Source organism: Varroa jacobsoni, unplaced genomic scaffold (genome assembly GCF_002532875.2).
Source record: "Varroa jacobsoni isolate VJ856 unplaced genomic scaffold, vjacob_1.0 scaffold_1391, whole genome shotgun sequence".
Lineage (NCBI taxonomy): Eukaryota > Metazoa > Arthropoda > Arachnida > Mesostigmata > Varroidae > Varroa > Varroa jacobsoni.
Window position 1 is genome coordinate 246,723 of NW_019214293.1, and position 13,544 is coordinate 260,266.

A 13,544-nucleotide genomic window follows, 5' to 3' on the forward strand; every position below is an offset into this window, starting at 1 on the left:
CTATAACATGATTTACACTTGAAATTTCACAACGTGCTTTAAACAGGTTAGTTTTAATAATTCGTTGCTTTCAGAGAAAGTACCATAAAAATGGGCACTGACACAGCACCACGTATTAGTAGTCTCTCCAGTTATTAGGTCAGCCGATCGCCCAACGACCTACACAAAATTGAACTCACCATCTGTTTGCAAAGAGTCGCTTGAACTTTAGACCTAGTTCAACTCACAGGCTCTCAGGTCCTAGATGCCAGCTGTGCCTTGCTCTTTGTAAGGTCCCAGTACAACACAGAGCTCGAATGGGTCCTTGATCGGAGTTTGGACAGTTCACAACGATAGGTTCTCTGAAGAAAAAAGAAGACGATAAAAGAGTGCAGGACCGACAACTCCAGCTCAGTTGTCTTTGCCCAAAAAAAGGGACCTTTTTGGGTCTTCTGCTGCTCCAACAGCTTAGCGTCACCGTATAGATTTCATATCACGTACTGCAAAAGATGCGCAAAAATTCACCGCAACCCAACAATACTAACGAACAAAAACTTTATAATGTCTGTTCTAAATACCGGGCAGCGCTACGCGCCAAATCCAAAATCGAATCAAGCAATCAGGCTCTCCCGCTAATTTACCCGTTTTCTTGCCGAATATCTCTTGCAGCCTTTCAAGCTACAAAGCAACGGTTTTCATCTTCTCTCAGCTCTGGCCGACAACAACAAGCCATTTTTCCTATGTCTTCATTTTTATCTCACGGTCTAACCAGTTGTCATCATTACCAACATCATAGTCTCAATATGAAAAGCAACGATTTAAATATTTGCGCGTTCTTTCTGGACGCCCGCTACTCGCTCTGTCCCTGGCGGCATCAGCGAACGCATCCATTCGCCCACTCTTCACGACGCTACCCTTTCCCAGCATCTCGTTGCCGGTGGCGTGTGGGTGGGGTTGATGGTCTGATCAGTAGTTCTGCTGTTGGCCGCCGTATTGATTTTGCTTCCGCCATGTTGTCTTCGCTTCGTCGTCTGGTTAGTACCGTTTTGTGTTGGCGCTACGGCATCGGCGGCTGCCAGCAGCAGCTGCAGCTGCAATTGCAGCAGGGTTAGTCACGGCGACGGCAAGACGAAGCCAGTCACTGCATCATCGCCCGCGCCATATCGCTGCAGCGGTTCACTGACGCGCGCCCGCAGCTGCCGCCGCCGTACAAGAGGGAGACGACACGCGTAGAAGCTGCGGTCGTCGCAAGTCGCGAACAGCGAGCCGTGGGTGGCGCTGAGAGTGGTTGATTTTGGTGCTAGTGTTGCTGCTGTTCGAGCAGTTGTTGAAGAGTAGAAAGCTGCGGCTGGGCGTGTGGCCGCCGTTCGGTTCAGTTCAATTGGCCACTGTGTGGCGGTGCTTTATTCACGGGTTGCCTGGTGCTCAACGTAAGAAGTGGCCTGTTCGCGGACGCGTCTGCGTGTTGTGACGACGCTACCAAGCACTATCGAGCCGTCGTTCTGTCGCTAATTTGTTGGTTGTTTTGGGGCGTGTGTATGTGCGCATGTTATTGTGAAGTTGTTTCTTTTTGTACGAGCCATTTTTCTGACGGTAGCTACAACACGCTGTTGGGTGATGGTGTGGCAGGAGATCCGCTCAGGAAAGGAGTTGAGCAGACTGTGGCCAATCAACGATCCTTCCTCGTTTCTTACCTACACCCGTCTTAGCAGTTGACGTTCTAACTTATATTAACGTCATCACCTTTTTCCAGATTAGCAACAATCAAATCGCAGGAAGTGCGCGCGGGCCTTAATCTCCGTACTGCCTGAGATATCTCTAATTCTAATTGTAACAAACATAATATATTAAAATCGACATCGTATTGAGAATATCTCTTGAGGCTTGCAATTATCACCGAATGAATGAAAAAAAGAGGTGTTAATAATGATCGGGTACGCCGTGAGTGTGGCTCTCTTACTGTTATTTTTGCTGACAATTATTTTGTGAACGTGGCCTGGAGGCAGGTTGTCGTATACGCATGGATGGCTCAGAGTCAGTCACGACTGCAATCTTCCTGTTGCTAAACAGCTACACCTGTTACAGTCGTTCCCAACCTATAGCAATAAGAATAACGAAGACAATAACAACAACAACAAAAAAAAAATCGCCGGAGTAGTCTAACAGCACTGCGTTATTCCTTCAATAAAAATAAAATTAAATGAAAAAGCGTCATTTCGTGCTATTATCCGGCATTGTAGGTAACCAACTTTCTACGTGACGGCTATCTGTCGACTACCATATCTCTGACTCCTACCACAGATCGGAATAACATTTTATTATCATAGGTTCTTAAAGTTTCACTGAAGCCTGTTTTGCCTATCCATGGGGCCCGTCGTGTTCATAACGAAGCATCAGTAACGAAAACGGAAGCGTATTACAAGTGCTATATCATTTTGAGTCTCATTTGGGTCTAGTAGAACCCAAAAACGTTCGCCACGTAGAGGTCGTTAAATTGAGAATCAAGAGGATTAACGCGTTTGTTTTGTGAATCAGTCAGTACGCGCTCGGAACCGACACTAAACAAATATAACAACAACAGCAGTAAAACAGCAAATACAGGAAACTGTGGCGTATCACTAGACGGAACGAACAACTAGTGGCCGTAGTGTCACCAACTTCAGAGTAGGTATCGCTCTACGGCGACGATTGGAGTGTTGTGGATAATACGCTTTGAAGAGATACAGTGAGACCCCGAGATCGAGGAAACACGGAAGAGTTACGCTACAGAATCGTGCTAGACGTAGTTGGCAGTAGTAGAACTAGCTGTGGTAGTGGTCATTGTGAGATGTCTGGCTGGGCTAGACGAGTTCACAGAGGGGCAAGCACCCTCAGCAGTGTTGTCACATCGTGTGGATACAACGCCCCCTATACGATACGCATGGAAAAGTGAGTAGAGTAATACTTACCGATAATACATTGCTTATTAGATAATGACTGCCTATATTAGCCCATTGATATGGAAACGTGGTAATCGATTGGATGTGTGCCAATGTTTGAACATTTTTGTGGCAGAGGATTGCGACGACCGTAAAAGGTTACGCTGCTACTATCGTTCTGACTGAATTTAGGAGAAGTGTTAAAAGGGGGTTTATAGCTAGGGCTGTGCATAGCGCACGAGATCTTTGACGTAGGGGGAGGCCAGTTAGATTGTTTTTTTTTTTCGTTGTAATTTGTTTAATTGAATTTGGTTTCCGCACGCGACCATAAAGCGTGATCATATGTTTCTAAAAATAGTCTTCAATAGTAAAGGGAAAAACTTCAGCGACGGCTTTTTGACCTTCTGAAAATATATGCTGTACATTCTTTCTAGGTCGCAATCAATGTGATGCTCCGAAATATCCTTTTTATAACGTACGGTAGAATGATTCTTTTTTCAAGAGCGACCCGCTTTGTTCGCCAGGCAGGATTGTGCATGAATACATGGACACTTTTTTTTGGAATCGAGTATAAATGGTCTCTTATTTTACAACAATAGCGATGGGCCACAACATGTAGAAGTTAGCAGTGAAAACAAAAACAGAACCAGGTCGAACCATTGCAATCGGACATGTAAAACACACATGCTGCATTGGTTCTAGTGCATGACAATTTAAACAGAGACGGAAAGAGACCATTACGACATGAAATGTTTTCAACTTACAGTGCGCTAGATAATTTACATTACAAGACAACTATTTTACAGTTGTAAATCTTTATTTTTGTTCAACAAAATTTGTTGTTGTTGTTATCAGGTTACCCAGGCTTACGCGCAACGTCTTAGTTAACGATGATGGTTCAACGCTCTTCGAATTGGTTGATATCTGAGAGCATCGACATGCGATATGTCGTTTCTCGTCCACATTTGATTCATGCGCTTAACTCATGACATGAGTTATCTTAAAAAATTAGAGTGGCTGACTCGGTCGGTATCAATACATTATATCCAATATTGTGACCTATTTTCAATATTGTATAATTTTACGATTTTCTAATTTACTGGGCGCCTTCTGTTTTGGCCGCTTCTGTTTTTGTTTGTAACTTTTGAATGATAAGCATTTAAACGATGTACTTATTACGATGAAGCGCAATATAGATGGCACTTGTTATAAAAAAAAGAAAAAACTAATTGTAAGCGAACAGGATTCATAGCTAGAAGAAACATTCATACCTGACAGTCGTCATGGCTAATCGCATCGCTCATTCAGCCATCATCTATTGTTGGCAAAATATTGACTAGTGTACCATCCTTTAGTGCTCTTTGAGTTACTTGAGTGATTATTATCATTATTAGTTGATATCTTTTAATTTCACCTACATAGTGTTGTTTGTATGCAATTGTCTGGTCCGCTGGTGCCACCCACGCCACGAAAGTTTAACAATATTACCAATTTCGGGTCCTAAATTTCAAAAAGCGTTGCTGTAAAAGATGATTGCAAATTTGTTCTATATGTTTATATGATAAATATCGATATTTTTTGTGCTCATGAACTAGAGGTACCTATCATACGAATCTGTTCGGGTCTCTCAAAAATTATTGCGCGAAATAATTGAAATTATAATTTCATGAAGTTGTCCGTTACCGTTTGTCATTCCTGTAGGTTGCGCCTGTCTACCCTTCCCGCTGCGTTTTGAAAACAATATTGCCATCTTTTCCCCCTCGTTTTTCTGTATATCTTCCTTTCCTTCTCATTTCTCACCCTTGACCGGTTCCCATAGCCAACTTTTAGTGGGCACCGCTTACCTCGACATTCGCCGTCACCACCGTCTCTGGCCTTAAGTTCACCTTTGGGCACTGTCTTTGACACAGGCAAATTCTCCGGTCAATTGATGCAGTTGTTATTATTTTCAGTTCAGTTGTTCTAGTTCGTTGTCAGGTCAGGCCCATTCAGTTATTGTCCGTGTTACATCTTTTAGCTCTTGTCAGCATAAATTTTCTTTTTAGGTTTTCGAGCTATCAATACCTGATCGATCCCCTTCGCCTTTACTTCTGAAAGACATCCTTCTACCTGTGGTTTTTTTCCACATTTGGTTAGTGAGGAAGCTTAAAAAATGCCTGCTCTGTGCACTTTATAAGCAATCTTTGCCCTTTATTTCGCCTTTGGACTATTCCCTGGCCAAGTTTGGGCCATGGTGCGTATGCCGTAACGATGCGCGAAATGGCAACATTCTTAAAAAGAAGCACACGACTGCAGGTAGCCATCATGGTAAGAGTTGTTTTCTTTTATATTTTTAAGTTGTGATAAAAGCCGTCGGGATTTCAATAAGCTAAAACAAACAGATGACTATTTTTGTTTGATTTTTGATTCCGTTTGCCTAACCAGTCACATGGATTGATCCACCACTAAGCTGGATAGTTCCACTACTCGTGTTACGCTATATATTGTATATCGAGATTATCGTTCTATACGACAATTACGTTTTGATTTGATACGCCAGTAACAATAAACACGATTTAACTGGTGGAAGTAATCCAATCATCGAACATTCTGTAAAAAATCTCAGCGAAAGTAAAACAGGCATTGTCAAAAACCGTCCACGATGAAGAAGTAAACAGCATGAGCTGGTTGGTCAAAGAAGCCTGTGAAAACTGTGCTTGAAAAGCCTGATCATGTGAAGCGCGGTGTTTGATGACACACACGTATTGAGATTTTCTGTAGCATAGAAACATGTCAAAATATGAAATACGGCAGAGAAAATACTGAATCGTTAAGCTTTAGCTAACATCTGGCTTTTATCTTTACCTATAAAAATGCTATTCGAAATCATACTCTGAAATGGTATAGTCACAGTTTATTCGAATAGTCCGTTTTCTAAACCTACGATAAATGTAAAAAGGCATCGATTTATCGACGACTGACCAACAGCGATTTACTGTGTTCCCTTCTCTCACCCCAAAGAGTTTCTCCTTTACCCGTTCCATCCAATAGCACGCATTGCGATTAGATGCGCCTGCATCAGCGTGCACTGATAGTCTTAGCTGAGTCGCGATTGCTGTGTGCTTGCTATTAGGAGCAGTCATCCACCGTCGATCATGGACAATCGCTCTGAGCCTCGAGACCGTTGAGTTACGCACCGCTAATGAACTGTTTTAGACGTATGTTAGTTTTTCCACCTTCGTCATTGCCGTCCTTCCCGTCATCATCGAATTTGTCGTTTGCTTCTCAGCATGTACACAGACGTCATCGTCAACATCATCGTTATGATTCCGTTCGTGATGATCATCATCTAATTAGGTCTCATGCAAAATATTTATTTTTACTTCTACAGCGACTACCTTACTCTGGCTCGATGAACAAAATGGATGAACAATGCGCATAAGGGACACGATTTCGCGTCCAGTGTCGCGTTTAGCCGGCCTTCTTGCACAGCTCCTCAAACTCGCTGGCGCGGCTGGTTTTGTTCAGTACTGAGTGCGTACTGTGACCGGGCTTCTTGAAGCGCCCGAAACCCGCGCTCGACCACACAAATGGTTCGCATCTCTTTCTCGACTGGCATTAACCTACTGGCCACAGTATCCGCCATCGCAGTGCTACCGCTTGAGTTTATTGTCTATTGAAAAAGAGGCTGTTGTTTTTTATTTGGTTATGGCTCTTCATAGCGTGTCTTCATCTGACACACACTATCTCGTGCTCTCGCACTGGACCTCGATTTTTCCTCTCATAGTAAACGGACACTTCAGCGCTGTAGCGGGTAGCGCCCACGTCTTTTAGGGTATACTGTGATATTTTTCTTAGTTCTGACCGTCTTAAAGTAGTTGCCCTTGATGATCAGTTGTGAGCGCTGTTCTACCGCGAGCCAACAGTGTCAATCTGTTGTCAACAAAATAGCTATTGTCATTGGTAAACGTAATGATGCGTTTTTTTCGTGGAAAAGTGAAAATAACAAAAGGAAATGACCTTTGTTTCACTATATAGCCTTCTTTGATCATTTAGTCTTCCCTGCGTTTAAAAGTTATTGTCGTCGTCATCATCATCATTAGCGTTACATCAGTGCTATAGCTGTCAGCGACCGTTGATCACGACGACAAGGAACAGCGAGCAATCCATTCTAACCTGGGGAATATTATGGGCCGTTGGCAGGCCATAGCACTCGTACACATACATACACATACGCGCACAAACTAGAGTAGAAAAAATGAGACAAAAAGAAAAATGCACTAGACGCCATTTGCGCTACTGACATCGGCCCGGTGCGACCGCCTGATACATTTACTAGTAGTTCTCTGTTGTGGGTTGGTGAATTGAATGGCAGAGCGAAACGTTGTGTAACAGTACCGCTTACGTATAGGTATCCATAGAATAACGTTAACGATATGCAATACAATGTAATATTTTTCATGTGGCTTCCGTCTGGATCCTCAACGTTAGTGAGCGAAAGCAACAACATATGAGGACCGGATGTTTCGACCAACAACAACGAATTGTACAAATAACCCTTTTTACAGCAAAGAGCAATTCTACCGTCTAAGATGCGGCGGATACTAGTGTAAATACGCTGCTTGGAGGAACTGACTTCCCAAATAGGTGGGCAAACAAAACGCCGCCAACAATATAAATAAATAATTATGATACTGAGTGCTAGACCTTTCGTGAGAAGGCTTAGACTACTGCGATAGCAAGTGAACTTAACAGGCGAACTAAGGAGAGCAGAAGGAAAGGTGATATTGGTTGACCTGGCGGCGCCTGAGGGCGACAGCTCTTTTCGATTTATTAGAAAAGAACAACATGGGACTGCAGCGGGTGTTTGGCTGTTCCATTAACAACATAAGCCTCAAGAATAACCAAATTGAAACAATGATTTGAAAAAAGCAGATAGCTATATTTTTAGAACATTTTCTAGTTGTTTTGTCCTGACGGATCTCTACGGATGCTTTCACTAACGGATCACATGAGATATGGATGGTATCTATAAATTATCGTAGGCGGTTAGATAATTTGATTGTAGCTTAAGCAGTTGAACTATACCTGAACCGGTGGATACAAGTGATCTTGCTGCACGAATATGCAGCAAGATCGCTTGTATCCATGAGTGGTGTAGCATGAGCGATATCGCTCATGTTTTCATCACTATTATTATAATAACTATTACGCCATAACCTCTAATGGCATGGCTAGTTTCGTTAAGCAGAAACAGTAACACGCCGCAGAATTATTCGAGGAAACAACTAAACGCGAGGTATCGCAGTGTTAGTTCTTAAGTAAAGAACCAAGCAACGACTGTGCATCCTCGCGTGTGCTTGCTATAACAGTAATATTGGTGTTATTGCCCCAGCATTCGACAGCACAGAGGCCCCCAATAAGGTCAGCCCTCCACGATCTCTATTGACTTGGCTCCTCTCAGACCGGGCGGTAATGTCGGTTCCATTGTACTCTAGGCACACCGCGTCGAGTACTCCACTGTGGAACCCATTTGGCTGAGCAACGGGGACACCCAACGCTGGCCTTGGAGCAATCCGCGCGCTTAACAAGACCCAGTGAGCAGGCTCAAGCAATCAGATGAGCAGGCTCAAGCAATCAGATGACCACATTCCCGGTTCAGACAAGCGACTACAACAATTCCGCAGTTAGCAGGGGCCTCCGTCCTATTGTTATGCATGACCAAAGTACTGCATCGTCGTTTTCGTTAACAGCGGCGGGGGGAGGGGGAGCACGGCAGCGTGCCTTAAAGACACGCCTTTACAAAGTTTCGCCTAAAGAAATATTGTCATTTATTATGTTGTCAGGAACAACGACCACATTGCTACCATTCGGTGCTGCTTATAGGTGTTCAGCAGTTGTTGATATTTGCCTCTTGGGAACAGCAACATATTACACTACATGTATTTACCGACACGATCTACAAATCACCCTGATACTAATTTCGTACATTGTTGGAAAGCTGTGCTCCAGCGCCCGCTGAAAACTGTTCATCTCGTTAAAACGAATATTTGCGCGGATATTATTCACATGTCGATTACGCCTGAAGAAAAGATTGGTGATATTTTTGGCTGAAACTCGTGAATATGTTTCTGTTAGACTTTGTCTAAGTCTGAGTGATTGATGCATTTAAATAAAACGTTCACATAAAGTCCAGCCGCTAGTCGGGGTCTAAAAATATCGCACGGTACTGACGTTATGGCAGGATAGAATATCGCTGTGTAAAATGTGTTTGAATCTTGTTTTTTCCTGATTTATCGCATTTTCCATTGCTCTTGCTGATGACAGCTATTCGAAACGTGTATGGCTTACATGTAAACGTTTAGGTCACCATTGGCCAACTAAAGCAGTTGCTTTCTGATTGTTCGTAGGCAGTAATTAAGTCGTTCAAATAGCAATGTTTTCATTGGCAAAGGTTACCCATAAGTGTTATTTAGTGTTTTTTCTAAATTCTAAATGTTGTTATTCATTAGATCATGTAGCTACAGTTTAACAGCAGAAGTTGATAGCACGACTAATAATTAATAATCGATAGGCACTTCATAACGTACCGACGCTGGAGCATTATTAAGCGGGCAATACCTGTAAAAGTCGTTAAACAAACAGTGGACAAGGCAATGGATTGAGACTGCTCCTCTCCTTTATGGTTACCAAATAGAGACATTTTCAAGAAACGTGTTATGTACACTTTGTGGTAGCGTTACATTGAATGGTTTTTGATACAATTTTTTGTTCAAGAGATTTTCTACCGTTTTCCGACAGCGCTGTTCGCCGACCGTTTCTATTCGTTGTTATGAGGATGTTTTTTGCTTTTCACGTTTGTCACAGTCGTTCTGAGGGGCTGATTGATTGTGTGCAGATGATATCACTGGTTTTGCTACTAGTGCCAACAGTTCACGCGTGCGCGCATGTCGGTACGTATCTGCCTAGGTAATTCTTGAAGGCATTGGCTACCGAACGCAACATGAACGGCTTTCAATGTCGCTGGCAGGCGGCAATTGTGTGACGCAAATAAAAAAAATACATCTTTAAAAAAACATGACGCCAGCTCTGTGCTTCGTTTGATCAGATTCTAAGAAAAATGTCACGAACAGAATTGTCAAGCTATTATACCAAGCTTAATAATTGATGTCGATTGTCGGTTTGTTACACCGTGAGCGTCCGTCGAAGTCTTCGTCGTTTTTTTGCAGCAAAGAAAAACAACTACAGCATGTAATGTATTGCTTGGTACTAAAGGTAAAAACAAATTATTCTACTTGCGTAGCTTCTGTTGTTACTATTTGTCATTTATGTGCAAAGGAGTCGCTGCTGATCCGGAATGAAGCTTATTTTTGTTGTGAAGCACCGAGTGCAACGTCATTTCGAAGTAATGATAAGTGCATTCTGGATTGCACCCAGATCACTGTGCATCACCTGCACGCAGACTTTACATAATAGCAATAGCAATAATAATAGATCGTACGAATTTTTGTAACGTTATATCACTACTGCAAAAAAATCTTCCACTTATGTAACGGAATTGCAACGAAAAGATTTATAACGGTATTCAAAAAACACATCTATTCAACAAGACGATATGATGAGCCTTCGATCTCCACAATGGCGATATAGAGTGATGGACGGCCTATCATACAATACCAAAACGGTGTCAAGGCGACCATACCTACACAGACAAATGCGTAATGGGCTCATACATAGTGACATTGGTCTGAGGCTGACCCACGATTTGGATCCAAAAAGGATCAACCATGGTTGTCTCCATATGTATAATACTACTATTACTCTTGTACATGCTTACACATATACGCTTCGATATGTCCTCGTACGATGGTGATCGACATCGATATGGAGAGTGATAGAAGAGCCGCGATGGCAGTCTCTCTGAGCGTATCTCTCACACGACACATGTGCCCACGTTACATCATTGCCTTTGGCAGCTGTAGCTACCGTTGCCGTTCGTCTACTTCACTTTGATACAGAGAATCAGTATGAGCGGGGTACTACGAGTATCTATCTACTATCATAATAGTGGCACAGGACGATGGTGCGAGCTATACAACAGAACGGATAAATCTGCGTTTATACACATACACATATATAAACACATACAGTTGCAGTATACAAATTACTCAGTTGGCACTGACGCGGCAATGGTCACGATGACGTCGACGAATGATGGCGCCGATCTGATGAATTGAGTGAAACGTGGACGAGCGCTGAACGCCCTCCCGTCAAGTGCATTCAACTCACGTTAAGTCACATCAGTAGAGCGGGTCAGAGCGCGTCGGCACTACCGCGAAGAGAATTGAATATCCATTGTGGTTTTAATGGAATAGAAGTAGCCGCATTGGCGGTTGGTAACGATCGCAGTCTATTGCTTTTTTCTTATTCTCAATATGTTAGAGTTGTTACCACAGTGACTGCTGGTGTGCTGGCAATGCTGATCCTTTTGAGGCTGGTGCTTGTGTCAGTGGCATAAGCTGGCAGCATTTGCTCGATGGTTCGACAATTGCCCACATTTTCATGCTGTTACCGCTTTCACCGCCGCCGTAGTCGTCGCTGAAACGTTTCGTTGCTGAAACGACTCTTCTTTACGGTCGCTGGAGAAGACGACGGAAGCGTCGTCTTTTACGACGAAACAGAGATTTGGAGCAGTGCGGCAATCACCAAGACGAACGACATCGACAGCATTACGAATGGCTGAGCGATACCAGAAGTAAATCCCTCTGTAGCGCAGGCTGATGGCAGCCGCCGATGGCGAACTTCACTTCTGGCCACTGCCACTCGGAACGGTAGTTAATAGACTAAAAATGATTAAACATAGCCCGAAATCGAACCTTAGTACAAAAGAAAAATGACGACAACGTTTCGCTAAACTGCTGCGGGACAAATGTTCGCTCACGTTTATTCTGCAGTCAGATCTCCTGCAGGATAAACGTGAGCGAAGACGAAGTGCAGAATAATAAGTATAGTAATAAGAATAATAGTGGAAATAAACTAGTCGAATTTGTACAGCTTCTGTCCGTTCCGAGGACATCCTTTTCATAATAAACTCGATAGATCCGGGGAATTTTGCTGATAATCAACGATCTAAGCTTAAGGGAAGAATCTGGAATCCATAACCGACGCTGTCTGTGCGAATACGTAACAGAACGAGACATGATGTTTTGTTATAGCTAGGATAAGGATAACGGCATAAACTTGCTGGTGGAGGATACGCAATCGTGTCATGACCAGTAACTTGATGTTCTTTCTATTTCGGCAACAACAAAACTGTTGCGGGAGAGTTGGAGGAACCGAATGATGTGACCCGAATATGCGCCAACAAAGTGTCCGCAGTGATACGCGGCTTCGGAAGATGAAATCGACGGGGTATGAGTTGAATTATAATAAGTTTTTTCAGACTGGAAGTTGAGATGTAGTATGAACTTGATTGATCATGTCTTCGTCACCGGAAAAGTATAGAAATCAAAGTAAGCTAATGGTGGCGGTGATGATGGAGACTATTTTGAATGCTATTTTGATTCCGTTAATTGGTAAAAGAACTTTCCTAGTTGTTGCAATTGTTAGAGCGCCATCTGCGAGCGAGCGAAGGACGCGGTGATGGTGTTTATGAATGAACACCTGGAACAGCTCGAGCAGTTCTTAATGCAACTATACTACAATAGAATAACGCCCGTACATTGAAACCATGCGGGTGATTTAGGTTGAACCATTCTAATAAAACGCCGCTCGACGCACGAACTTTGCCGCATTTCTTTTTGGTAATGTGTCTTTTGTTAATTTCCAATACGTTGCTGTAGCTACTGTAGTTGTTAAAAGAGGGCTAAATATGATTAACTGTTTTTGTGTTCGCGAGTGGGGCTGCTCGAATGAGGAATATACGTGGATACGTTAAATAATAGTAGTAGAACCATTGCTACGTGATATGGAACATTTACAGTGCTCCGCACCACCTGTAACGCGTCTGGATGTTAGTATGCGGTTCTGTTTGATAAAAGTTTTCTGCGCAAGCTGCTAGACCGCACGGCGGCCTATTAAATATGGGCGTTCCGACCACTCAAATTAAAGTGGTCTTGAATGAACAAATTCAAGAGTAATGTGAAGGAGATTCGTGGACCAAATCCAGCTGCAGGCGTCAGCCTTCCTCTTTGTCACTTAATTTTAACATTGCTTTAACCGAATTTGCTATATAACATGTATAATTTGATGCTATATGAAAAAAGAGTTAATTATTGTGTTGCTCTTTGCGTGTAGGCGGTTCAACAGTATTACAAAACGTAACCTTAGCAACTATTTGTAATGGGTAACTGGTTAATGATAATTTTGTGTCCCGTTACTTTTGTCCGCGGTATTTTCCGCGAAACGTTGTTCTTGTTTTTCAGTTCTGGTTACACTGCTAAGGAAGAAGCGTTGGAGGTATCCATTCAGTTGTTTTTGTCCTCGAAGTAAAAACAGTCACGTTACTCTCCTACAATATTGTAACCGTTTGCTTTTGTTTTTGTGTCGCAGCTACGGCAAGCGTAGCGGCCTACTGTTCTTGTTAATCCTGGTTCTTCTTGCGGGGAATCGATTATGTGAGATGACTGCTTGTAGTCAGTATAAGGGAAATACGTACGTAGAGAGGTA

General features: G+C 42.9%; 2 protein-coding genes across 8 annotated transcripts in view; one reads left to right on the forward strand and one right to left on the reverse strand.

The window, feature by feature from the left end:
• Positions 1-916, reverse strand: part of LOC111269513 (leucine-rich repeat-containing protein 42) — a 42,931-nt gene extending 42,015 nt beyond the window's left edge. For 4 of the 6 annotated variants that reach the window (XM_022849168.2, XM_022849169.2, XM_022849171.2 and 1 more), the window contains exon 1: positions 180-916. The gene's annotated coding sequence lies outside the window, so the exon portion shown is untranslated. The remainder of the gene's footprint in view (positions 1-179) is intronic. The other 2 variants (XM_022849173.2, XM_022849172.2) reach the window with 1 other exon arrangement.
• A 198-nt stretch (positions 917-1,114) lies between these two features.
• The window catches only part of RhoGAP71E (Rho GTPase activating protein at 71E), a 75,078-nt gene continuing 62,648 nt past the window's right edge, over positions 1,115-13,544 (forward strand). The window contains exon 1 of one of the 2 annotated variants that reach the window (XM_022849176.2): positions 1,115-2,907. In XM_022849176.2, the coding sequence (XP_022704911.1) occupies positions 2,807-2,907 (101 nt within the window). In that variant the 5' untranslated portion in view covers positions 1,115-2,806. The remainder of the gene's footprint in view (positions 2,908-13,544) is intronic. The other variant, XM_022849175.2, reaches the window with a different exon arrangement.